Raw genomic sequence first — 27,120 nt, forward strand, 5'->3', positions numbered from 1 at the left:
TTAGAGTGCAGAGTCAAGGTCATAGTGTTTGTAAGTGAATGGCGATACAAAAGGACATAATACATGAGAGAAATGCAGCAAAGTGCATTAATAAACTAGAAAACTACAAAAATCTGAGAATATTTACTGTTTTTTTGGTTTGTTTGTTTTTTAATTTTTTTTTTTAGTTGTATTTTTTTGTTGGGGGAAACCATGTTTTTTTTTGTGGAGAGCACTTATTGACTCCACGTATTCAAGAATTTTTGGGTAAATAAAAGGTTGGAATTTAATTTACTCCTTTTCCCGCTTAACTACCTGAAATTCATTGGCCATTCAAATTTTGGCATGTTTCACAGGGCAAAAAAGAAGAAAAAGTACCATGTGGTGTCTTGTACCTTGAAAAAGTGGTCAGTTGTCAAAAAGTCAAGGTACCACTAGACATAAGACAAATACAGCAATTTCATATAAGTTTCCTAGTAAAAAAAAAAAAAGGAAATAGTAAAAAAAAAATCTCATCTGCACCATGCTGATGTCCACGCTATAACTAAAGGCAAGCACCATCAAACTATTTTTACACAACAACAATCAATGAGTGCCTTACTCATATACCAATTCCCCTAAAAGGACACTGCAGAACCATTACGATGTTCATCGCCAACAAAAAGGAGTTACACTGCAAAAGGGCACTGGTCAATGTGGAGCCCAATTATCATACCTTCCCCTTGGCAGTGCTTTTCCGTGTGCAACATCTGTCTCAACAAAACAGCAGCTTCACACTAATCCTCCCGTAGGTAACAGTTGAAGCGTTGCACTCTCAATCTGAGCTCTACTGGCTGGACTGTCAGTGTGTCGCTGAAAACATCTTCACCTTTCACTCTGAGTAATATTTGTGATTAAACTGATGCAAGAGCATTACTTCAGTGTGTTTACATTTTGTGCTATTTTTGTTTGGTGGTGTGCCATGAGATTTTCCCCCACGATTCTTTGGCTGACTAACAGTTGGGAAACTGATGTAAAATATTTTCCCAGTTGTCATTGGGCACCGCACCCTGGCCTAATCACCAGTCAACCACAGACCTGATGAATACACAGACAAGTATTCACAAGTCACACTTATAGGAAATGTAATTGTCTTTAATAAATCTTAACGGACATTCACCCTGATCAAAACAATTTCTCTGCATAGAAACCGTTTCGGAGTCAAACTATGACCTTCATGAAACTTTGATTAACTACAGTGAGACTTTGAATATTGAGTGCTTACTTTGGACCTCAACAAAATGTCATCCAAATTTTGGACACCAAACTGTCATAATGTCAGCAATTTATTTCAGTAGTTAAACTTAATAAACTGAAATTGGTTTATGGCATTAGACACTAAAACATACTTTTCAGAAAATCAGTTACTACATAATACCTACAAAAAATTCAATTAATTTTGCTTCACTCATGGCTCAATTTTACACTTAGCTCATTCACTGCCAGCCATAAAAAAAAATAAAAATAAAAATTTTCAAAACCCACACGATATTATATTGAATAATTATATATAAATTGAATCTGCCCAATGACAGAATAGACTCTCTCTCTTCTGCCTTTTCTGCCCGTTCTTTTATAATCAACAGAAAAATAGGTTTCACAAAATGCACCCATTAAGTCCCATAGGGCTATCAAACTGTGTTTATTTAGTATATAATGGGCCAGTGGTATCATCTCCTGGTTTTGTGCATCAGTAATGTTGCTTCCAATTTTGACATTTACAATCGAGCATAATCAGATTCTCCCCCACCTGGCCCCGTTGAAAATAATGTAATTGACATGTATATTGTACTTGTCAAAGACAGTGAATGAGTTAAAGCACAACACAAAAATTTTTCAAGGATACTTTACCCAAACTAAACGCTTCCCAGACACAGCATGAATTCATACAGTACTTGTAGGCGGCTGCCTTATTTTGATGAGAAAAGCAGATGTCTGCACTCTGTAGCAAATATTCTTTCATCGGATATATCTATTTGGAAATTTCCTCTAAAGTATACGCTTTCGACATTTCTCAATGAATCATCACATTATTCTAGGCCTGTTATTGTGTGCTGCTGGTCAGGAAAAAGACACGCAGTGTGTGAGCAAATATGTGGGTCATGATTCTAGGGCACGGGTGGAAAGGGCAACGCCGCTTCATCTTTGGAGCAACGTCTCAAGCTCCGATTTTGGTTTCACTTACTGACTGCGTAAAAGATGATGACGTCCTTCAGATAAGACGTAGGACCACCGTGCTAATAAACATAACATAGCTTGTTGTAGACAAATTTACTGGCTAAACCACAAGCAGCCACTCTCTCGTTCCATACAGCGGCTCTCGAGTGAACTCAAACAGCCTTTTGTAAGCAGGCCATGGAAAAAATGACTTTATGTCTTCATTCCTGTCTCTTGCTCTTGCATTTTCCTTGTTATGAAACACCGTCTTCCATATTTCTAAGGAGCACAAGTCCCTTCTATTGAATCCATCTCTCTCCCAAGAAGGAAAGGAAACAAGTATTCTCCTTATGGTAGACAAAAAGTGCTCTGTGCTGAACTGCATTTGCACACGCATTCTGTTTCATTTGCAAAACACAAAAGGCTTGACAACTGCAACTTCCTTCCAAACAAAAAAATAATGCCTTGCATGTTTATGTAATTAACTTTCTACAGCTGTAGACGTCATTTATTCTCAAGTGAGGGGCCTGCTCTCTAAGACAAATGAGTGTGCATATAATCAGAATATGCCTGACCAAGAAAGTAGGTTAATAACATCTACATTTTTAATGATGGGGGGGAGGGGGGGCGTCTGGATCGTTAGCACTCTGGGAAGAAGGAAAATAATCATACTGACTAATTTCCAACATAAGAGAACAGTACAATGATATATTGTTTTGATGCTTGAAGGCCACTTTATGTGAACAGAAGAGTGCACACAAAAACCATGATTTGTCATGGTCGTAATTATTGTACATTATCCTTGGGCAAGACTCTTAAATCACTTCCAGGTCTTATACACAACTGGACCTTTCATCCTGTTGCATCACAGAGAGGCAAACCAGTTTCCCAAACACAACCAGTGAGAACAATTTTGTAGAATCTTTGTAGTATTTGAAAGACATCAGGCACTTATATAGGTTACATACTAAAAATAAAAGTACAGGACATTCTGACTGACATCTGTCTGACATAAATCAGAAAAAAATAGTACAAAATTCCTCCATAGGAAGGTTATGAATCATCCAGACAGCAAAAATCTGTTGTGATTCATGAAATAAAAACTCCTGCTGTCGTAACTAATCCATAAGCCAGTGATAAATTGGCATGGACAACCGCACCCATAAAGCTGTTCAAATGGCAAATTATAGATTAGGCCAGCAGTTCTCAAACTTTTTATACCAACGACCGGTACTTAAAAAAAAATAAAAAAATTCTCTTGAATTGCTGTACCACTATAATGACAAACTCCAAAGAGCCATCCATTTTCTTAACCACTTTTATTCCTCACAAGGTTTGCGGGGGTGCTGGAGCCTATCCCAGCTGGCTTCGGGCCGTAGGCGGGGTACACCCTAATCTGGTTGCCAGCCAATCCAGTCACCCCAAAGATAAACAAAGTTAATGGAAAGTTAATTACACATAACGTAAGATTATCTTACTACTGTGCACAATACATTTCAGATCCATACTTTCATTCCTCTAATTAATATGCTTCCATAGGTGCTGCTGTTTGGATTAACAACAGATTTGAAATGTTATTGGAACATCTGTAATAGGAACTGCTAATATACATTCATTTTGCAACTGCATCACTGCTCTGTAAAAATAGTTATTGTTAAGAATGGAAAAAAAAAACTAAACTAGAGATTAAAGGTGATTTCCCCAATGTAAATTAAACAAAGTTGACAGTCATTTTAACTTCAGACTGAACTTGCTTATTTGTGGTATCCTGCAGTGTTTTGTGTTTAACTCCACAACGACGAGCCATGCTGTCATGGCACATGCAGCCAACACCCTAAGCAAAAGATATGAGTCATAAATAGGTCACACACAGTCAAGTGGCCAATGCAGATTGTAAAACTGTGTCTTTGGCCTTTGGAATACCAAGTTTAGTGCTCCACCCATTTCTCTATTGTGAGCTGTAGTTGTGAATGAAAGGTAGAAGTTGTGTGAATCAGCTAACATGTTGTCATATGAGAGAGACAAATGAGAATCAGTCACCCCTGTTCCTTAAATAACACATAAGAGACTTGCTGGCCACACTTAACATCCAGATGCTTATCTCAAAGTAAATCAACTTGGTTCATGCTGCAAATAAAAAAAGTGTCTCAAAAAAACATGAAATCTCCTTTTTCATGCCTCAGTGAATGAGGGCCCGGAGCTACTGAGGACAATGACTGTGTGCTTTGGAGCAAGAGATCGGCGACAGCAGCAAGGGCGATGACGTCTGTAGTGAAAGTTATATAACCAGAGCTGAACATTTGGTCTGTCATAGTTACAAGGTCAAAGAGGATGACACGAATACCAGTCATAGTCCGGGGAGTCATGTGCAACATAGTTCCACTGCCCGACTAAAGCTGACTTGGAATAATAAGAGACAACAGTCTGGTAAGATGTGCAGCAAACTACGTAAGCTACGACCATGAATGAAGGCAAAAGTGACTGTGACTCATTCACTGGCATTTGTCTAATGTCCACACATAGAACCCAGAATTATCAGCTGCTCACCAACTAGGCCCCAGAGTGTGGGTTACCAAACGACCAATCGTGCACACAAGATAGTGTTCTTTGACAGTATCTTGTTTAAAAAGACACTCGTGCTGTTCAATCAGTTCCCAAGTTTAGACTCCTGAAGATCCTCATGCATGAATTACAAATTGTCCTTGACCAAAGCAGGTTTAACCTGTGAGACTCATAGACCAGCGCAAATGAATCAATCAAGCGTAAATGGGACTGAATAGTTCAAGACCCTGTAAAGGGATTTCAGAGATTAGTTTCTGAATACATGTATATGACATTTGAAGATACTTGCTGAAAACATGTACATGCAGTACTAAAATGTAGAGATTGGCGTTAGCTAGCTAGCTATGCCTACTCCCTGAAAATTAATCTTCCCAAAATGCCACAATTTACAAAACATCTTGGTGTCGTTATTTAAAATTCCCAAGCGAGGAATTCACACTGCGTACGAGGCCGTTGAGAGGAGTCCTGAAAGCCTTTTAGCTAGCTAGCTAGCTAGTGGCTAGCACATCTCTGTCATGTCTCAAATTTAAAAGACATTTATTTCCATTTACTGGGACTATAAATAATACAAGTAAGAAAGAAAGAACTGCACTGAAAGCTTTTCTTGATAGAAAGTAGGCTCCTTATTAAATTCAGCAAGCCACATTGTACTTTATTTGCTCTTCTATTTTTTCAGCTCAATGGCCCGCAACAGGTATGACAACAAAAATACTTCCTAGCTTTCAAAGCATCTGCTCTTGTCCAAACAGTTTCTAACGACCCTTTTCCGGTGAGGTTAACAATGGTTTTCCCCAGCAAGACCGCAACAAAGACTGTTGTTTATGTAGTTCAATAACCTTGGAAAGGTACTACTCTATATCCAGTTTCAGTCTGGTGTCAGAGAAATAGAGTAACTAGAGACTTGACACATACGGTACTGTAAGTCTCTGTGCTTCAGGCCATCAGCTGAAATGTATTCTTTACTGTAGCTACTGCATCTGAATATTGAATGGCTGACGACATTTCCTCCTAGCTTACCATTTTAAAAATATATTATGAGGTGGTGTTTTTATATGAGGATAGAAAAGGGAACCAAATACTTAGATTAGCTACGTACTGTCTTCTTCCATAGTTTATTCCGTACTGCTCCCCATTGTACTGTACCTAGGTTGTTTCTTTGAAGTAAATTGAAAACTTGACTTTCAACTGGCTCAGTGCACTATTTTAATTTTTTCCACTTTAATTTTAATCTTTGTCTAAATATCGCAGTTTCACTTATATATTTGTGATCCATTTAAAGTGCATAATTTTGCAGTTAGAGATTATCAGACCTTGTCACAGAAGTAAATGAATAAAAGAGAGGAAATACATTATCAAGAAAATCAGCATATTGTATTAAAGTGAAATCCATTGTGTTTTTGGAAAATCCTTATCAGGGCAATATATTGTAGAGTAGCAGAAATAATGTTCGTAAGGATGGCTTTGAATCGGATTAAAGGCTAACATCATCTGATAAAGTCACTGGTGTGGTTTCATTCGCCCCTGTGTGAATGTGAGTGTGAATGGTTGTTTTGTGTGCCATGATTGACTAGCGACCAGTCCGCGGTGGAGTCTGCCTTTAGCCCGAAGTCAGCTGGGATAGGCTCCAGCTCACAGTGATCCTAAACAGGATAAGCCGTGTAACAATGGCTGGATGGATCATCTGACAAGAGATTCTTATTACTTGGTTCAACCTTTGATCGCTGAGTCTTCTCGTTCGCTGAGATACATTACTGAATCAGTTCCCCTGACTACAGCAAGTTGGGACTGTAGGGACCCAAATACATTCATCAACTTGTCCATTGACAAATTCTTCATGTTTCCATTCATTTCGAGGCACCAGATCTGACGGTCGGGCCCACATTAGCTTCCGTGGAGGGGATGGGAACATTTTTCACATCAAGCTTGTTATTGTCGGCCTATTTTGTTGGGTTTTCTTTACTTTTGGTCACTTCAGTTAAAGCAGTCACGTTTTTTCCGTTTCAAGGTTCTGCCGCTTTCAACATTGTCAACAACAAATATCTTTAAAGTAAATTAAAGGATAAGGTATGCTGTCATGTTCTGTTCAATTCTGAGTATGCAGTGTGATAAATGTGAATAATAATATAGACTAAGTGATTTTATGCAAGTAAAGGTCACTGAAGGAAATATTTGGTGTGTGTTAGCTGGTTTCTTCAATAAAATATGTATTACTTCTATCTAGCGTGTTGAATAAAACATATCTACAGTAATATTACAAATACCAACAGATGAATTTAATAGATAAAAAGTCACTGAGTTTTTAGAGTCTTCAATTAATCTGAAAGGGGCTACACATGCAACCAGGTGCTGACCACTATTTCTAAAATTGCCATTTAAAATTATAAAATCTTAATCAATCTGAATTCTTGCCTCAAGATTAAGCTGCTTTTGTTACCTGATGATGTATTTCAAGACTTCATGAAATCATTAACTATTTCAGTAGTGCATTAAACATGAAATTGAATATTTTGTATCCGTCCCTTCTTTAGTTGACATGATTTATGTCTGTTATCATTATTTCCGGAAATGTGGGAAAACACAAGACGCACACAGGCTGTACATTAACAGAGTGCATGAATATCAATGACCACATCCTAACTAGCACTCATGCTAAGAATTCAGAAACATGAACATTATTAACACTTCTACTGATGTACGCAACAACATTATAGACACTCGGACAATCTAATGACATTCCGCCTTTACAAAAATGCTCCTTTTTGATTGACCATGTTAGAGGAGTATTCATTCATGTTGTACTTTGCCTCCTTGTGCCATTAGTCAAGCAGGCTGGAGTCTATTCCGTGTGCTAGAGAAGAATCAACATGGCTTGAACATTCAACATTCATCCTTATGTGGAGCGACCAGGCTCCGTTTCCTTAAAGAGACAGCGGGCCCGAACGAGCCCTTTTGCTGCTACACAGACCTCAGCCATTTGTGCATGCCCAGTCACACTAAGCAGCTCTAGCAATATTCAGACGAGCCTTCAGTTTAAGCTTGCAGGACATGGCCCAGTAACCTACTTTCCCCCCACAACATGCTCTGTAACATCAGAGAGGAGGCTCTGTGCCATCAGTTAACTAACCCTCACCGCAGCATTCTTTTTCTTTTCTGCCAAGAGATTTGAAAACTCGGACATGGTGAAAAAATAACAAAATTAAATTACATTTCTTGCTTCCTGAAGTATGACAAAAATAGGCCTATTATTAAAACCGAGAAAAAAAACTGAAGTTCAACATTGGGTACTTAACATTATTATGACATCTTAATGTGTATTTTACAACGTTGGCTCCTCTCTCCATCGCATTAGTCACTTCAGCCAATAAATCTCATTTAGTACTTAGTAGTAGTGCATAATCATGCTAACTTGCTTTCCTGATTGATGCAATAGGGACACAAGCAAATAGCAAAGGGCATTTATTAACCCAATGCACATACTGTATTTTACTTTGAGGACGTCTAGTTCGATTTTTCCAAACAAAAGTGTCACAGAAAATGTCACTAAATAAATACATAAATGATCATTTTCAGCTAAATTAGGTGAAGTTACATAATTTCCCATACAGGCCATGCTCAGTTGATTGTTTAAATCGCTCATCAACATCTGCCCTAGTCAGAAGACCTTGCATGTCTTCTATGAGCAAGTTTTGCTTTAATGCCAGCAAGCATACAGCAATTATCTTGATCAACTTGTTGTTTGTAGTGACAAGAGTGCAGATAAGCAGCAGAAGGCGATAGCAGCGTCAGAGAGTCATGAGGCTGGCCCAAATGTTTCGCAGTGTGATGTAAAAGGAGCATATGGCGCGGCGAATAGCCCAATTGACTCAGCCGTGGAGCGACCCAGCTCGGCCCGCTCAGCTGTCGGCACACATCCTCCTCATCGCCGTTCGCGGCTGCCGACTCACACATTGAGCTGGCAAAACTGCTCAAGATGTTCATCCAGCTATGCCAGCGAGGTAGTGGCAGGCAGAACAATTACAGTAAATGCTTTTCCACTAGATGGCAGAAGGTGGTACTGACCCGTGTATCCACCTGTTGCCAACAGAGTAGCAACCTTGAATTGAACTTAACGGTCCCGGGTTTCACACTTGAGTACATACATTTGGAGGACATTTTTGTTCAATGGTTTTGAGCTTTTTATTTTTTTTATTTTTTTAAGATTGTATTTATGTGGGGGAATATTAAATGTATGACAAAATATGCTGCAATGACCGAACAAAACATTTATTACTGGACTGCACTTCTGATTTAGTCTTAAATTCTTTTTGCTGAGGATTTTATTTGGAGAATTAATTATATTTACTGTATTTTGATTCCATTTTAATTAGTCATTCTTTAAACCAAACAGGTTTATGACTTCCTGGTGTCAATTTATGATTCCAGGAAAATATGTCGTGTGTGTTACACTTTCAGAAAACAATGCCAATAGAATGACTTATAGTCATCCCATTGTTGGGGAAAAGACTTTTGTTTTTTTGTTTACTTTTTTTTTTTTTTCTTTGCACAAAACTGAGCGAAATCCTATTTGTGTAGGTAAAAACTAGACAAGCATGAATAAAATTAATAAATCAAAGAAGAAAAGTGTCGTGAACGGTCTCAAGCTGAAGTCTTACCTGACTGTGTGAAATGCAGGTCAGTCAGAACCAGACGGAAAGACACGCAGAAGCTGTTTAAGCGACGACAAAAAACAGATGCGCTGCATTCCAAAAAGAAAAAAAGGGGGAAATAAGTTGCCCAGACCCGGAGCCGCAACTGACGTCTCGTGAGCGTTCTTCCACAGATTTCGATCTCTGAAGATCCGACCCGTTAAAACCGGTCCACGCAGCTCCCGGCATCGAAGGTCTTTCGTATGACTCAGGAGGCGTGCTGTGAATGCAACGCTCGTATGAAGACTGGATGAACATTCGCAGCCAGTGTGCAGCCACAGATTGGGCCCGCCCACTGGACTAAAAAAAAGTTGATGTGCGTGCGACTGTGCGAAAGATTTTCATTTTTTTAAATATAAAGGATCAAGCGTTTATGAATATTTATAACATATTTTCAAAATTATCATGTTTGCACAAAACATCCCCTCTCACTTAAAAAATATGTAATTGATACATACGTTAGAAATATATTTTAAAATAAATGTCAGGTTGCAGAAGGACATTTAGGCTACCAAGCAATTTATTCCCTTTTTCTGAACTAATTAAGTTAACTCGCTTTTGTTGCCATGCCTACTTAACTCAGAAAGGAAATTGCCATAAACGTTTCGTTATGTAAAATAAAACAAAAAGGTTTCACTGAAACATTCATCAAATAAAGCACAACTAATTTTGATCTTAAATTATGAGCACTTTTTTTGTATAGATTAGCTGTTTAGCACACGTGAGCTAGAGGGAATTCCTGTAAACAAACACTTGATTGGTTAATTTCATAACATGACAGTGAATGTTAGCGTTTCCTACTGCTATAGTAGAAATAAGGCATAAATTCATTCCAAAATGATGAGCACATGTTTGTAGCCATAGCTACAGAGTAGACTATACGGAGCTAAAACTCAAGAGATGGGTTTGCCATAAAACAATTGTTCCTTAAAAAGAAGAAAAAAAAAAACTAACTCAAATGTTCCTACATTCATCATATAACTAAAGCACATCTTTATTTGTAACATTTTTGTATAGCTAGCGAGTTCTAACTTAAGAAACCTCCACGGCCTTGCCTAATGCCTTAAATAAAAAAATTAATTGGTTCCTTTTTTAAAATAACTTGTAATACCAAAATGTAACTTGTAATTAAAATAATTGAATTTCGATTAATTGCACAGCCCTACTTCCTATTTACCCTTTATTAGACAGATTAAACAAAAAGTACAGAAACTTGTTTCCACAATAAACACTTACTTGTAGACAAACTGTATGCTATCGAGATAATTAGATGTGTGTGCAAGTGTCTACATCGTAAAACAGGTAAAAGGAGATGAATGCCATTTAACAAACTTTTATTGGTTCCTTTTTTAAGTGAAAGCAAAAAATAATAAATGTTTTCCCATTCATTCACAAAAGTACATAATGTAGGCATAGTTAACCATCTTAAAAACATTTTAGAATACTTGCATACAAAATTGCATACAAAAATAGGTAATGCAATTAAATAGAAATATTCTTGTGCCAGTGACCACCTACAGAAGCACAGTTTTTTTTTTTTAATGGGAATGGAAAGCCCATTTGTTCACATAAGAGCAAAATCAGCTATAAAAAGTTAATGGAACAAAATATATAATCACACAGTGGACTGAAGTTTATTGCAATGTTCTGTTACCTGCATAATGAACACTCATCAGTAGTGCGTACAATTAACCATATAACAGCGATAGAGGGATGAAGAAAAATGTTACACTGATAACCATGCATAAGTGTTGTTTACATTAGTGGTGACACATTTTCCACTAGTTTGTACTCAGGGACATATAAGTGGAATCAGGACAATGTTCTCTGAAACAGGGCGGTCACTGAATTGACACACACGGCCTACAGCACATGTGTATGAACAAGTGGCACATTGTAAAAGAATGACTCCGGAATGCTTTGAGGATCATAACAAGGTGTGGACTTTGCCTCTCACTGAAATCCAATCTAGAATTGCAGGAGCATTCTAGGAAAACATGTCTGATCCACAGAACCCTGAGCGCTCTACTGCAAGGTCTTCGCTAGCGTCTCAGTGCCAGATACCAACGAATAGAGGTCTTCGGGCGTACGCGCCTTGACATGTCAGAGCACTTTTGGCGGAGTACTTCACTCATTAAATAAGCGGGCTGTTTCTAATGATGTGGCTGGTGAGTACTTACACTGTCCAGCACAATTACCAGAGAGTTCACTGTGTTATTCAAGACAATTTCCTTTTCATGTCCACTGAAGAGAGAGGGTAATATGTGCACACGACCACAACCCTAAATAGTCAAGTTGCCTCACAGCTATAATAACACACCATGATGGATGTGACCTGAGTTCGGCCCACTAAATCATTAGAGTGCTGGTGCGGTATTTAAACATGTTCAAATATTCTGACATTCATTCACAAAATCAGTGACAATTAGGGCTGAACAAGTTCAGGAATACATTGGTTTAGGACCAGATAATGCTAACATGACCTCAAAAATTTCAGCCTCAAAGCTAACGTTTTGAAACCATATTTCCGGCATCTGGAGACAATATTTAGCCACTACCATACAGATATGAGTTATGGAAAGACAGGCCAATTACCCATGTCGTCAATGGAATAATTGATTCTAAAAAGCTCAATTAGCGAGTAAGAGATAGACCTGTTCAGAACTAGTTGCTATCTGCTTTAACGCAGTTCTAGCCAGCCACACTTTTTTGAAAAGTGTACTGGACACCGAAGCACTTTAGCTTTAAAGTTAAACAAATACTAAAAAGGACAAAAACATTGTGTGTGTGTGTGTGTATATTATATATATATATATATATATATATATATATATATATATATATATAAATCACATTCTGCCTATAATTCATATTTGTTATTGTACTGATAGATTTTTGATTTATTTTCTACCAAATTATCGGCATCGGCCTTTAAAAAAAAAAAAAAAAAAAAAAAAAAAAGTCGTGCCCTACTCAACTCGCTGTATACAAAGTATACATGCAGTGTCCTATTTTTTATATATATATATATATATATATATATATATATATATATATATATATAAAGCCCCAAACATGAATGATTAATTATCTTTAATGTCCCTATTTGTAATACATAAAACAAAGGCTACATAATATCAGTAGTTGAATATCTTTCATGTCCCTTTTCGTCATATTTTCAAAGGAGCAATGACCAATGTCACTTGGCAGTCACTAGAGGGCGCCAGCACAAAGGGCCGGGTGGTGGCCCAGGGAGCAACTTCAGAGAGAGGCCACTCACTAACGTTAGCCTCTTTAGCTACTAGCTAGCCCGGCGGCTAACGAGCGAGCCAAAACATCAGTTTGTTTTCATGCCGCCCGTCCACTTCGAGCCATGGCAGGAACACATTGTTCACAGGTCGAATGCGGTGAGTGTCCCTTCCATTTGGAAACATTTGCCATTTCCCACCGTTTCACATTTGCGTGCGAGTTAGCGAGCTAAGTAACAGAGCGCGAGCCAAATCTGCCTTAGCATGAGCGCAGCTCAACAGTAACAACACATGCTAACACGTCGCTCTCTCCCTTCCAGAACTGTATTACCTCATTGCCAGGTTCCTACAATCGGGACCTTGTCAAAAATCAGCAAAGGTAAATCGACAAACACAACATTTACCGTTAACGCTCGTGTAGTTTGTCCCAATCAAATTGGCTAGCCAAGTGCTAGCAGCTAACGTTGAGTCCGTGTGTCCGTTGTTAGATTCTGGTCGAAGAGCTGGAGGAGTATGAGGTAGGTTCAGTACAAACTTTCTGCCTTTTATTTCGTTCGGGATCTCCGATCCTTGCCTCCCATTTGGTCGCTTTGGAGGTCATAGTTCAGCTATTTTTTCCCCGAAGTTCCACAAAGGAACGAGTAGTCGAGAACGGAGGCCATTGTCTGCACGCTATCTCCTAACAACTTATTTTAACTTTAGTTGATCCCACAGCGGTGGACTTGGGACGGAAATAAATATAAAAGGACCTTCCAAGATTGGGTGAGTGGATATTTTAAATGTATTTTTTGGTAGTGTTGAGAGTATCATTTTTATTCGAAAACTGCCCTTATGTGGATGTAATTAAATTTACCATGTAAACGTGTTAGAGTGGTTAAGTTTGGAACGTTATTTGAATTTGTACATTTATTTTAGCATCGGACTGGTGATTAATAGCTTCGGCTTGCTATTGTGTCGGGGTAAGTGGGAGGAGAATACTTTTTTCAGAGGCCTGATTGGTTGAGCCTCGCTGTCAGTAATGACTCTGAGCCAATCGCCTTCTGGCTTTGAAATGTAGAGCAAACCGGAGGAGGAGGAGTGAAGATTACTTCCTGCTTTAGAAACACTGTTGTATCTGGGCTAAAACATGAAAGAGGAAGACTAGAAATTATTTACAAAGAATAAATCATCAGTACTATGTGAAATATATATTATATGATAGCCTACATTTTGATTAGGGGAAATGTATTTATTGTAGGAAAAAATGTACTTAGACTTATTGTAAATTTTTGCAGGTGATTTTGAATGAGCACATTCCTGCAGACTATCTACTGCGTGTTTGTAAGCGGATAGGCCCGCTTATAGAGAAGGAGATCCCATCTAGTGTTCCTGGCATCCAAACACTTCTGGGCTTGGGAAGGCAATCCTTACTTCGTACCACCAAAAGTAATTATCTTTATGACTGACATTCTTGTTTTATTTTTCTTGCCTGTTTTGCAAAGTATACTAATTTTCTATAATCTGAATTTGTTTACTTTAGGTTGTAGTCCAAAAGTATGCAGTGGCTCAGCTGCGCTCCACAGAGGACGTCCACCAGAACCCCCAATCAACAATGGATGTCCTACAAATGTTGGTGTGTATGACCACCCAAACGTATTGACTGGAGCGTCGTTGACACTTCCATATAACCACAAAACATTTTCAGGTTTATCAGTTTAAGTAACAAGAACAGCTTCCAAAACAAATACAGTAATGTCAAAAAAACTGCTTTCACAATGCTTATTGGCACATGGGAGTCTGAGCATATAGTTGGCATTAATTTGCCTTGGCTTTTTAGACAGTACCTTTTTATTCATATCTGCTTTTTTTCATGTTTTACATCTATCTATATAGATAGCTAACATACATGAAAGTAAAATCACTCATTTATTGTCTATTTTCTCTGTGTTTTGAAGTGTTGCTGCAACTCATTTTCAACTGTCTTTGTTTCAAGTATCCATCATGGGCGCTCGGCAGACCACCGGTACAGTCCGTTTTGGCCAAGCGCTGCCGTCTTCCTCTTACCAACACATGAGGATACACAAACGTATCCTCGGCCACCTATCGTCAGTCTACTGTGTAGCCTTTGACCGCATCGGTCGACGAATATTTACAGTGAGTCGTGATTTATATGCCAGTGATATTACTTTAAAAAAAAACAAAACAAAAAAACTCTGAAATGACATTTTTCAGACATCTGGTCTTTCTGGAAATTAGTTTCTCATTTCTGGTAAATGTCATCTTGTTTCAGGGTTCAGATGACTGCCTTGTGAAAATCTGGGCTACAGATGATGGCCGGCTCCTTGCGACGCTCCGCGGCCACGAAGCTGAGATCTGTGATATGGCTGTCAACTACGAGAACTCTCTCCTCGCGTCTGCAAGCTGTGATAAAATCATCAGGATGTGGTGCCTGCGGACATGTGCGCCCATCACCGTGCTGCAAGCGCACGCTGCCTCAATCACATCCATACAGGTGAATATAATTCTCATGCATGTTATAAATGAGGTTTTTAGTTCATGAAAACTAATCAAAAAACTAAAACTAAAATAAAAAACATTCGTTAACAAAGTAAAATAAAAATAAACGCTGTTTAAAAAAAAAAAACGAAAACCAACTGAGACTACAATTTATGTTTATAAAACTATAATTATGGTGAAAATGTCCTTCGTTTTAGTCTTTGGTATTTAATTTAATACATGAGCCTTTGGGGATGATTTAAAGACGTTTAAAAGTGTGTCACAAAGAAGTGATGTCATCTAGCAGCAGCCAATAAAAAAGCACCTTCAGATGACGTCGATACTAGGCAACAAATTTGCTTGACTTTTGGCTCGGCTCGACTGCTTTTTCATTTAAATCAGTTGAAATGCAAGTAATACACATTAAAAAAAAAAAAAAAAAAACTAATGCTGAAACTAAAACTATTCACTTTTTAAATAACTAAAACAAATACAAACTAACAGAACCACCCTGAAAACTAATTAAAAGTAAATTAAAAAACAAAACTCAAACTGAAATAAAAACAAACTAAAATGAAAATTTCAAAACTATAATAACCCTGATTAGAAGTGGGGGTTGGAAATATCTGCATCACAATGAACCAACCGTGTTTGCCCATTTTTTTTATTTTTGTTTTAGTTCTCCCCTTCAGCCAGGGGTGCAACGCGCTACCTGGCCTCTACAGGTGCAGATGGCATGGTGTGTTTCTGGAAATGGCACTCTGTGAGCATGAAATTCAAGTTAGTATTACATACAACTGCCGAACATTGCATCATTCTACATTTTAAGTTGTTCATAATGGAAATATGCATGCACTCACAATCTACAGTGATCAGCCGGTCAAATTTGTTGAGCGGTCACGTCCTGGAGTGCAGGTATCGAGTTCCTCCTTCAGTGGTGGTAAGTGTACTCACTTGGAAATTTCAAAGAGGGTTTTAGAATTGTGAGAGGTGTGTGTCATTTCTTATTGAGTGTTTTGTTGATAGGTGGCATGTTCATGGTTACGGGTGGAAGCGATCACATGGTCAGGGTTTACTACCTTGGTGCTGTAAACCCGATGAAGGTGTCAGAGTTGGACGCTCATACGGTGAGAGGCACCAAAACTACATCATTTTATTGCCAGATCATTGGACAATATGTTAACGTGTCACCATTCTGGCTTTGTAGGATAAAGTTGTGGTTGTCCAGTTTTGCAATAACAGTGACAGGTACGAATCTGCTAGTTATTCATATAAAGTGGTTGTGAAAACACATTTTATATTAATCCAGATTTTATATATGTGTGTGTGTGTGTGTGTGTGTATATATATATATATATATATATATATATATACATTTTTTTTTTTTTTTTAATTTTTTATTTTTTTTTTTATTTCATGTTTTTTGACTTACTAACATGTAAATATGTGCAGCCTCAAGTTTGTGAGTGGCAGTCGCGACGGCACAGCGAGGATTTGGCATTACCAACAACAAGAGTGGAAGAGCATCGCTTTAGACATGGCTGCCAGGCTTCCAGGGTAAAATATGTTTGTCCCCAAGGTGGGATGATGCAACAATGTCTCTCAGTGCTCCTTGATCGATGCCAACAATTTCCAGCAGGAGTTCTGTTGTTAATGGAGATGATAAAACCAAGCTTGTGGTGACCATGGTGGCTTGGGACCGCGCGGATCGCACCGTCATCACAGCCGTGTCGAACTATCAACTCAAAGTGTGGAATGCAACTACCGGAGAGCTGCTGCATGTCTTATCCGTGAGTGGTTTTTAAGTAGGCATCTACATTCTGCAGCCTTATTAGAGGAGGGATGTGAGAAAATAATCGTGATAAACCACCGCTTACTTCCAGGGTCATGACGATGAGGTGTTTGTGCTGGAGGCACACCCATTTGACTCGCGCATCATGTTGTCAGCCGGCCATGACGGCAATGTTTACATCTGGGACCTGAGCAAGGGAGTGAAGATTCGCAATTTTTTCAACATGGTAATCAAGCAACAATGGCTTGATTATTTATTTATGAGCGTTATCTTTTATTGATGATGTTACCCAGCTCATAATTTTTTATTTAATTTTTTCCAGATTGAAGGTCAAGGTCATGGGGCTATTTATGACTGCAAGTTCTCAGCAGATGGTCAGCATTTTGCCTGCACCGACTCTCATGGCCATTTGCTCATCTTTGGTTTTGGGTGCAGCACACCATATGAAAAGGTACCTGAATGTATTTTGTGACTTCATATCTCCAAATAAGTCACCCACTCATCCCGTTCGAGATAATTAAGAACTGGAAATACCAGTTATTGGACACATAGATCTTAAATCAAGATTTTAATTAGGTTTGAAGTCTAAACAACACAACCTGTTGATTTCGTCCCCTCCAGATTCCTGACCAGATGTTCTTCCACACGGATTACCGGCCTCTTATCCGAGACTCAAACAACTATGTCCTGGATGAGCAGACGCAGCAGGCCCCGCACCTAATGCCTCCACCTTTCCTAGTGGACGTGGATGGAAATCCGCATCCGACTCGCTATCAGCGCCTGGTACCAGGAAGAGAAAATTGCAAGGACGATCAGCTAATACCTCAACTTGGATACATGACTAACAGTACAACATGCCCTCTTTTAACAATTCATCATCCATGCACCGTTTAATCTCTCAAAATGAAACTGATAGTTTGATTTTGTTCTGCAAGATGAAGGAGAGTTGGTTGAGCAGGTTCTTGGCCAGCAAACTACAGAAAATGGAGAAAGCATTCTGGACAATCGCATCAGAGAGTTGCAGAACCAGCAGGATGAGCAGCAGAATGGAGAACTTCAGGCTGATGAAGCAGAGGGTATGTCTTGATGTTGTAATTATGTGGTTTCTATTACGCAATATAACACCCATTCCATTTATAATACACTGTCTCGATTTTGTTTGGCAGGTGATGCAGTAGAGGTGGTAGCATCCTCTCCAAATGTGGGTCCTCGCAGGAGTGGGCAGGTGGACGGCATGTGGCAAATGCAGCATAATGCCCTTCGCAGTCAAGTGGCCACCGAGAGAGACTTGTTGGCCTGGAGCCGCAGAGTGGTGGTCAATGAATTGCCACAAGGAATTTTTAAGTGAGGCGGCAGGAAGGAATTTCATCAGGTTTTTGGACTTAAAAAAAAGTGAGAGCTGGAGTTATGATGATTTTTTTTTCTTTTTTTTTTTTTCAGTGTTATGGAGGAAAGCAGACAAGCCAAAAGCGATAGAGAATGTTTTCTATACAATGCAGAGAGGAGAAAGAAACCAGTAACTTGTCAACCCAAGGTTTGTGTACCTACTATTCTGCTTTTATATTTTTACTAATACACACTATATGAATGCCAAACATTTGTGTGTATGTGTGTATGTGTATATATATAGTATATATATATATATATATATTTTTGGTTTCAGCCTTTTGTTGTGTGTTTTGCAGGCTGAGCCCCTGACCACACGCTTGCGCTCCTTGCGGCAGAAAAAGAAAAAAGAGCAGCGGCACACGTATGAGACCCGCTCAGCTCAAGTACGCCGTCCACGGAACCGGAGCACTCACGAACATACTACGAACAGCCATGCGGACTCCGACAGTGAAAGAGAAGTTGGTCCTATTTCTTGAATCTCTCAATATGGTGTCTGTGGTATTGTAATTTCATTGTGGCATTGTTTTAATCCAACAAATTCAAAGGAAATCAGAGAAGTAGAAATAATCTGTTCCAGTCTTACGTAGTGATTAAACATTTAACGTCATAAAAGTGTAACAAAAATAATAGGAATGGTAGAATAGAAAGAGATTTTTTTTCTTGTTCTTGAACTACAAACTAATAAACTTGAATGGCATTGATAACAATCATTTCAGTTCAACCAGTGAAACTCAGATTCATTAAACAGGAAAATACTTCTTTGGATCTCAGTTCCTGACTGCGTTTTTTATATTAAAATGTTTTTGTTTCTTTTTTCTTTTCTTTTTTTAAACTGTTTCCCTGTGGACATTTTCATTAGCTGTGAGCTATTATCAACAAATGCTGAAAATAAGATTACATTTCTTTAATTGATTAATCTGTCATGTACTGATGCTTTTATCTGTGTTACCAGGGAGTAGAGCAAGGAGAGGCCAGCACTGCGTCCTCTGAAAGTGAAGTTCAGTGGCAGAGTGAGAGCAGCTCCAGGTAAGGATCTTTGACCGATGCTTATGTATTTCATACCACAGACTTAACACCCGTCCGTCTCTTCTAGTGATTCCTCCAGTGAGTACTCCGATTGGACCGCTGATGCCGGGATAAACCTCCAGCCCCCTAAGCGATCAACCAGGAGGCCTGTCCAACCTTCCGGTTACAGCAGCTCTGAAGAGGAGGACGGTGATAAAAATGTGAAGGAGGAAAAGAAAAAGGATAGCAAAGAGAAGAAGAAAAAGCCCAAAGAGACCAAACGGGTGAGCTGCGCCTGCCTGCAGCATAATTTGTCACATTGCAAACGTATTTGTGTGGGATATTGCTTGATCTCTGTCACTATCAATGTTCTTTTTCTAGCTTATATGTACCTTAATACTATGTATGTTCTCAGAAACCCACAACCTCTCAGAGAGTACATAATGCACCGTCGCCACCTTCATGGATCATGGAGACTATCCCACATCGCTTCCCTTTTGTCCCACAAATGGGAGACGAGGTAGAAGTGCATCCTTACCTCTAATTTACTTGGTATACAAATATATCTCAAACCCAACTGATACATAATATTTGGATGACACTACCTAATGATGATAAAGCAGTAAAGAAGATGGATGGATGTTTTGCTATGTTGGTGACAAAAAAAAGTTAAACATTGACAATCAATCTGGAGTGGAACTATTTTTTATTTTTTATTAAATGGAAACTTTTCAGGCCGATTCCAGTAGAAATATTTGACTTTTGAGCACTCGGCACCTATACCGAAACCAAGTTGGTTACTATGTAAGGTACCACTAATACATTTGATACATTAAATTTCTGTTTAACCAGTGTCCAATAAAGAAAGACCTTTCGTTTATATCTGACAAAAGGCAGAACAGTCACTCTGGAATAGAGAATTTATGATGTTGGACTAATTTGTAATAAACTGACAACTCCCCGAGTTTGTTAAAAATAAACGGAAGTGCGAGATATTACTGGTTCAACCGGTAACTTGTTAAGCATAACGCTATGTTTACAGGTAATGTTAATGCTTGTATTTGTATATCTTCCAAGACAACTTTCTCCTTTAGGAGACAAAGCGAAACCTAAAAATCGATCTCCGCATACTAAACCATGCTAAACACAGACATGATATCTGCATTCTGCAGCTTGTATGTCTTTTTGTTTGGTTGACTGTAGCACTAATGGAGTCGACTCTTGTCTTCCTTCAGCTCATCTACTTCAAACAAGGCCACCAGGCTTATGTCCAAGCGGTCCGTAGGGCCAAAGCCTACTACATCAACCCTCAGAAACAACCATGGAACAAACTCCAACTCAGGGTGAGGACTAACTATTGAACAACACATAGTGCTTTGAAAGAGGACCGGATTTATTTTTTTAAACAATGACGAAAACATTCAAATAATTGTCATCACTTCGAATTGAAATAGCTCGGCAGGTAGGTTGCAATAATACATCTGCAGTGCAAATCTTGAATGTGAATTCGTTGTTCAAAACATCAGCAACAGTTAATTCACTTGTTCTCAGATGTGCTATTGCAAAAAACTGTTTTGTACAACTAGTACTAGCCATGTATTTATCTTGTTTCCTGGTCTTTGTACTTGTGACCCAATATAGGACCAGGAATCTGTGAAGATCGTCGGAATAAAGTATGAAGTGGGACCGCCCACTCTATGCTGCCTAAAACTGGCTTTCTTAGACCCATTCTCAGGAAAGATGACCAATGACTCATTCTCCCTTAAGTGAGTCTTTTATATAAAGTCCATTATAAATCTAATTTACTTAATCTTCAATATAATGTTGCACTTATTTTCTGTCAAAGGTACCATGACATGCCTGATGTCATAGATTTCCTTGTGCTACAGCAGTTCTACAATGAGGCTAAAGACCACAACTGGCAGCCAGGTAAGACGGTGTGCATTTCTCTGTCTTTAGGCTGGTTCATATACATGGAGGTGTTGCTGACCATTTTCTTTTCATCCCTGCATACTGCAGGTATGAGATTCCGCAGCATCATTGATGATGTTTGGTGGTTTGGCTTGGTGGAGGACCAAGAGCCTTTGCAATTGGATTATCCAGACAGCCTGTTTCAGTGTTTTGCAGTCAAGTAAGTCCCTCTACGTGTTGTTTATATTTTTCTCCAATATAAAATAGCTAATATAACCCAAGCCAATCATGTCTTGTATACATTTCTGTCAAACACGTTTTAGCTCTCGTCAGTATGGCTGAATCAACTCCTTTGTTTCATAGGTGGGACAATGGTGAGCTGGAGAAATTGAGTTCTTGGGACATGGAACCAATTCCAGAGGAAGGTTGGTAGTATTAATTAAAGTAATTGGATTTGTCCAATTAGGCCAGTATTTTCTGACCTTATTGAGGCCAAGGCACATATTTTGGAGGGGTCCTGTTGTGGCGACATTTTGACTCTTCCAATAAAAGAAATTCCTTTCAGCGTGAAAACAGCAAGAGAGTTTGGCAGAGTTCTACAATGAAAACAAGCGTTTTGGAGAAATTGAAGTAATCAGTATTTGACCCAAAGTTAGGACCCAAAACAGATGATGTACATTGATGTGGTTAAAAAAATAAAAAATAAAAAATCTGCTCCATTCTCAGCCTGATGTCCATTTCAAAGCAGTGTCTCCATGGAGTAATAATGCATGGATGAGCCTAAACTCCTTCAGATCCTGCCATGGCATTAGAATTGGCTCTTCATTGGCTTTTCATTCAAGTAGCCCTTCATCAGCACAAAGCATTTTTGGTTGAAGAAAAAAAAAACCTTACAAAAGAGTGCTGTGCCATCATTGATTTATTAACCTTTAAAACTTAATGTGTACATGAGTCTCTCTTAAACTATTTGGAAATCAAAAGCTGTAACAAAACAAAATACTTAATCACAAAGATTTGTGCACATAAAAATTATCACCATTAAGTGTCCTCCTTGGGGTCATCATAGTAAATTCTGATCTGTTCTCAAAGAGAAATCATAACATAATTTTAAATAAAGTTTTCAAATGATAGGTGATGCTCGGCGGCATATGACAGGTTGGGTCGAACCATTCTGGTTTGGGGGGACTGTATTTTTATGATAAATGAAATTAAATAACCTACTCACAAATGTAAATTTCCTTTTATGAACTTGTATTTTCCTGAAATGTTTTTGTAATATCGTCAGTCTTTTTAAAGGATATTTGCATGGATTTTACTTTTTAAAATCTCGTGGAGCCCCTGGAGTGACTCCTTGACTGTATGCCAAGTAAAGCCATGGCTTTCTTGTTGAGACTGTGACCAAAAAAAAAAAAAATTCCAAACAGCGTCAGGTTCACACAACACTAACAACACTTTCTGCTTTCAGCTGTATTACCGGACCAGGTGGGTGACGCCGTGGAGGTGGCAGAGGAGGAGCTGGAAGCTCTTCTCTACAAGCCTCAGGAAGGAGAGTGGGGGGCGCACACACGAGATGAAGAGTGTGAGAGAATCATCCATGGCATCGATCAGTTGCTTACACTTGGTAAGGAGCAGATTAGTTGGCGGATGATTTACCTTGCAGGCTACCGGATCAACTTCATTGTTGTTTGGTGTCTGTTATTCTGTCCTTCCGCAGATGTTGCCAAGCCGTTTGCTTCGCCTGTAAATCTTGAACAGTACCCTCTGTACTGCACTGTGGTGGCCTACCCCACAGACATCAGCACAATCCACAAACGCCTGGAAAACCATTTCTACAGGTAAGGCGAAGCACAACCACACGTTGGTTCAAATGTGTTTATGCAATGTTGCATTTTTCTGTTCCAGGCGCATCTCCGCTCTCATGTGGGAGGTGCGCTACATTGAACACAACGCCCGCACGTTCAACGAACCCCAGAGCCCAATCGTGACTGCCGCCAAAGTGGTGACTGACCTCCTCCTCCACTATATCGGGTAACGTTAACATGAGTTTTTTTTTTTTGTCTAGATGACATCACTTCTGTAATAACCTTGCTTATCACGCTAATTTGCCATGGTGCATTGCTTGGTAATCAATGAATTAATTGATCAGAAAATGGGGTAACTATGCTTCTTCCCTTGTTACAGAGACCAAAGCTGCACAGACATCTTGAATCTTTATCATAGATTGAAATCTGAGGTCAGCAGTGGAGATGAGGAGGTAAGATGTTTTTATTATTTATTTATTTATTTATTTATTTATTTATTGGGCTTTTATGTGCTCCCCTGCAGGCAAGAGAGGTGGATGTGGACTCCGACACTCCAGGAACATCTTCAGGACATCGGGTGAGAGACACAGCAATTCGTCTTCATCTGTGCACAGCCAGGAGGCTTCAAAACACCATTTATCTTCTCAGAATTTGTTCGGTGTCACAGTGGGCTCTTTTCTCGATTCCAGGAATGTAACTCAAAGAAGCGCGGGGTGGTTTTGAATGTGAGAACGTGGCGTGGCCGATGTTCTGAGCTGCTGCGTAAAATGATCTCCTCCCATGATTCTCAGCCATTCCGGCAGCCGGTTGATCTCGTTAAGTATCCGGTAAGAGAATCAGCAAGACCATCTGGTGCAACCAAACAAACAATACTGTACTTCTTGACATTATGCTCATAATGATACAAAGTCAGCAAATTAAACTGTACTAATATATGTTGTGCTTTTGTTAGGACTATAGAGACATCATTGACACTCCCATGGATCTGGGGACTGTCTCAGAGACGTTGATGACCAGCAATTATGAGAACCCAATGGAGTTTGCCAAAGATGTCCGCCTTATGTTCAGCAACTCCAAAGCATATACACCAAACAAGAAATCTCAGGTATAACACTTAAGTTGCTTTACACGCTGAGCGAAGTTCTAAATGTTCTTGTTTTTTCTGTTTAGATCTACACAATGACAGTCAGCTTGTCGGCTTTTTTTGAAAAGCACATCATCTCCATCATCTCTGACCACAAGTCGGCCATTCGGAACGAACGGCGGGCTCGTCATAGAGAGACATACAGGAATCGGTTGCACAATGGAGGCAGATCGCCAGCTGTGAGGTACTTTTGCAGTCCAGTATTGGCACATTTTTGTTATGGCGCTGTACTCGGTGTTCACTGCTGTTGGTCATAGCGAAGAACAAAAAAACCCTCAAAATTCGACAAACTTTTTTTTTTTTTTTTCCTCTTGCACGTTATGGTCATAAAAATATTAAAAACACTTCTGTGTTGAAGGTTTTCCTGAAAGGGGAAGTCAACTCATTTTTTTATTTTTTATTTTTGACAATATTATGTCTGATTCAACCCCGCTAGTCTAAATATGGCATTCTGGTTAATATTGCGTTCTAAATATGGCATTCTGGTTAATATTGCGTTAGTCATTAACGCAAGGAAGCCTTGCGCAATATGAGTTAAGCAGCAAAATCCATCCGTTTTTATCCATCTCGGGGCGGCCATTTTGCCACTTGCTGTCAACTGAAGATGTCATCAATATTGCTCAGGTCTCAGGTAACAACCAATCACAGCACAGCTTCAGAAAACAGGTGAGCTCTGATTGGTTGTTGCCTGAGCAACATTGATGTCATTTTCAGTCAACAGCAAGTGGGAAAATGGCCTCCCCCTTAGATGGATAAAAACGGATGGAGTATGCTGCATAACTCATATTCCACAAATGTAATATTAATCAGAGTGTCATGTTTAGACTAGTGAGGTCACATATAACACATTATTGTCAAGAAATGTTTAAGGTTGACTTCCACTTTAATGTACTTGTCCCATTCTGGTGCTGATTTGCAATATGTTGCTGGTGAGTGCTCTGAATATTTTTTTTTGTTTTTTTTGTTTTTTTCCTTCTCAGTGTGGCCAAGCATCAGACTGACGAAGATGAAGACGATGACGAGTCGGGGTCCAACAGCTCCTCATCCGAGTCTTCCTCGTCGTCGTCCTCATCTTCATCAGACAGCGACAGCAGCTCGGACGGCGAGGCGGAGGAATACGTGGAGGGTGGAGATCACGACTACAGTAAAGCGCCCAGCCTGTCGCTGCGGATCTCTTTGAAGGACAAGATGGTCACCTCAGGGAAGCGGAAACATAAAGGAGAGGACGCAATGAAGGATGCTAAGAAAGCACGGGTGCAGCACCCCGGAAAGGTTGAGGAGGAGGAAGAAGAAGATGAAGAGGAGGAGGAGGAGGAGGAAGATGATGAAGAGGAGGAAGAAGATGAAGAGGGAGAATTACAGAAGCAAATACAACCAGGGAATATAAGACATGAGGTAGAGGAGGATGAAGAAGAGGAGGAGGAATTGGAAGAAGAGGAGGAACCTGATGAAGAGGAGGAGGATGATGACGACGACAGCAGCACATCCACAGCAACGTCGGCGGTCGCTGCCACCGCCGCCAAAGGCTCAGGAAGCGGCGCATGCGACACGCCTCATCAGTTGAACACTCGCCGGCAGGGGCGCAGGACTGTCGTAGACCAGGACGAGTCCGAGGAGGACCGCCTCAACCTGGGAAGGTCCCGCTCGGGACGGGTACGGCGCATGACCGAGAAAGCTCGCGTCAGCCACCTCATGGGATGGGGCCACTGAACCTCAAGAAAACTAGCAACTACACTGCAGGGATTTTTTTTTGTACAGGTGTGTAAATAATAAATATATAATGACAGTGGGTGGGAGTTTTTTTTAATTTTTTTTTTTTTAAACAATGGTGCTAACAATATGTTGCCAAGGGGTTTTCGTTACCCCGGCCGATATCTGCTGGTCATCTTGGCCCTTCTCCCTCCCCGGGACTCATCACTTCGGCCTTACTACTCCTTCTTCATCATGCGATTCACACTCAACACTAGTCCTCTCTGTGCTGCTTGTCTCGTCACTGGCCACCAAAGAAAGGAAGGAAGCAGGGATGCGAAAACATGGTGCTCGTTTCTTCCCAATCTCTCCCACTATCCGGATGACCATTCATGGAAGTCAGAGGAAATGATTCAGTGATCCAGCTGCCTCACAATTTCCACAAACTGTAAATACGGCGTCTTCCCTTGCTTCCCTTTAATGGCATTTTTTTTAATGTTTTTCTTTTTAGTTAGGATTGTGTATCCCAACCATCTTTCACGGTGATAGTTTTTTTTTTATTCAATTTTACTTGGCTTGCAGTTTCATGCATTGACAGCAATGAGGAACGTGACATTTTGCACATTTTTTTTTCTCCAAGTGGCAGCTTAGCAGTGATGATAATAAGAGAGGTAATAGGTTGAAAATTGTTGTATACCAATGCTTCAGCACCCCATTTCTCATCTCTCGGGATGTAGCTAATAATTAGTTCTCATCTGTCTAACTGGATTCACAATGTGTCCACTGTTTACATTGTGCCATTGTGAGTTGGGAAATCAAATCAGCCAACTTTGAACAAGTTTGTTTTTTTCCTTTCAGATGAGGTGCTGAAAGCAGAAGCATTAACCAGTGTCTACAAAATGATTATTTGTTAATTTATCAAGTAGATGACTTCGTCTGGTCTCGTAAGCATCAAAATAGTCGGCATCAATGGAACATTCTACCATTGGTGGAAGAATTCAACTTTGACTGTTTTTGATACAGTTTTGATTTTTTTTTCTTTATAATAAAAGAAAAAAAATTACAATGGCTTATGTGTTGTTGCCAATAAGTTTGAGGGTTTGTCCTTGTTTAGTTTATCTTGATTTTTCATTTTAAGTGTTGAACTCCCATTTTGCCTTCTGTGATCTCTACCATTAAGATTGTGTTGAATCTACACATGCAATATATTGAAAGTTTAAAATTGAAAATTCCCATCAAATAT

At 39.4% G+C, this 27,120-nt stretch overlaps 2 protein-coding genes across 4 annotated transcripts in view; one reads left to right on the forward strand and one right to left on the reverse strand.

The window, feature by feature from the left end:
* The window catches only part of npas2 (neuronal PAS domain protein 2), a 39,220-nt gene extending 29,547 nt beyond the window's left edge, over positions 1–9,673 (reverse strand). For both annotated transcript variants that reach the window (XM_077504794.1, XM_077504793.1), the window contains exon 1: positions 9,390–9,673. The gene's annotated coding sequence lies outside the window, so the exon portion shown is untranslated. The remainder of the gene's footprint in view (positions 1–9,389) is intronic.
* Positions 9,674–12,646: 2,973 nt separating this feature from the next.
* Positions 12,647–26,943, forward strand: brwd3 (bromodomain and WD repeat domain containing 3). 2 transcript variants are annotated; one of them, XM_077504225.1, is made up of 38 exons: positions 12,647–12,829; positions 12,991–13,049; positions 13,159–13,188; positions 13,373–13,432; positions 13,945–14,095; positions 14,190–14,282; positions 14,643–14,803; positions 14,940–15,161; positions 15,825–15,925; positions 16,015–16,085; positions 16,172–16,272; positions 16,353–16,393; positions 16,598–16,702; positions 16,782–16,935; positions 17,029–17,163; positions 17,260–17,388; positions 17,559–17,784; positions 17,873–18,013; positions 18,104–18,281; positions 18,378–18,471; positions 18,623–18,784; positions 19,279–19,352; positions 19,420–19,615; positions 19,747–19,851; positions 20,567–20,674; positions 20,973–21,097; positions 21,178–21,260; positions 21,351–21,462; positions 21,606–21,667; positions 22,708–22,863; positions 22,957–23,077; positions 23,145–23,270; positions 23,424–23,496; positions 23,568–23,621; positions 23,734–23,871; positions 23,997–24,149; positions 24,215–24,372; positions 25,169–26,943. In XM_077504225.1, the coding sequence occupies exons 1-38, from the start codon at positions 12,796–12,798 to the stop codon at positions 25,896–25,898; spliced, it is 5,022 nt and encodes a 1,673-aa protein (XP_077360351.1). In that variant the 5' UTR covers positions 12,647–12,795; the 3' UTR covers positions 25,899–26,943. The 2 variants fall into 2 exon arrangements, with proteins under 2 accessions (XP_077360351.1, XP_077360353.1); XM_077504227.1 differs by having other exon boundaries at positions 16,785–16,935.
* Positions 26,944–27,120: the final 177 nt, after the last annotated feature.

The sequence above is a fragment of the Festucalex cinctus genome, chromosome 18, assembly GCF_051991245.1.
Source record: "Festucalex cinctus isolate MCC-2025b chromosome 18, RoL_Fcin_1.0, whole genome shotgun sequence".
NCBI classification, from domain to species: Eukaryota; Metazoa; Chordata; class Actinopteri; order Syngnathiformes; family Syngnathidae; genus Festucalex; species Festucalex cinctus.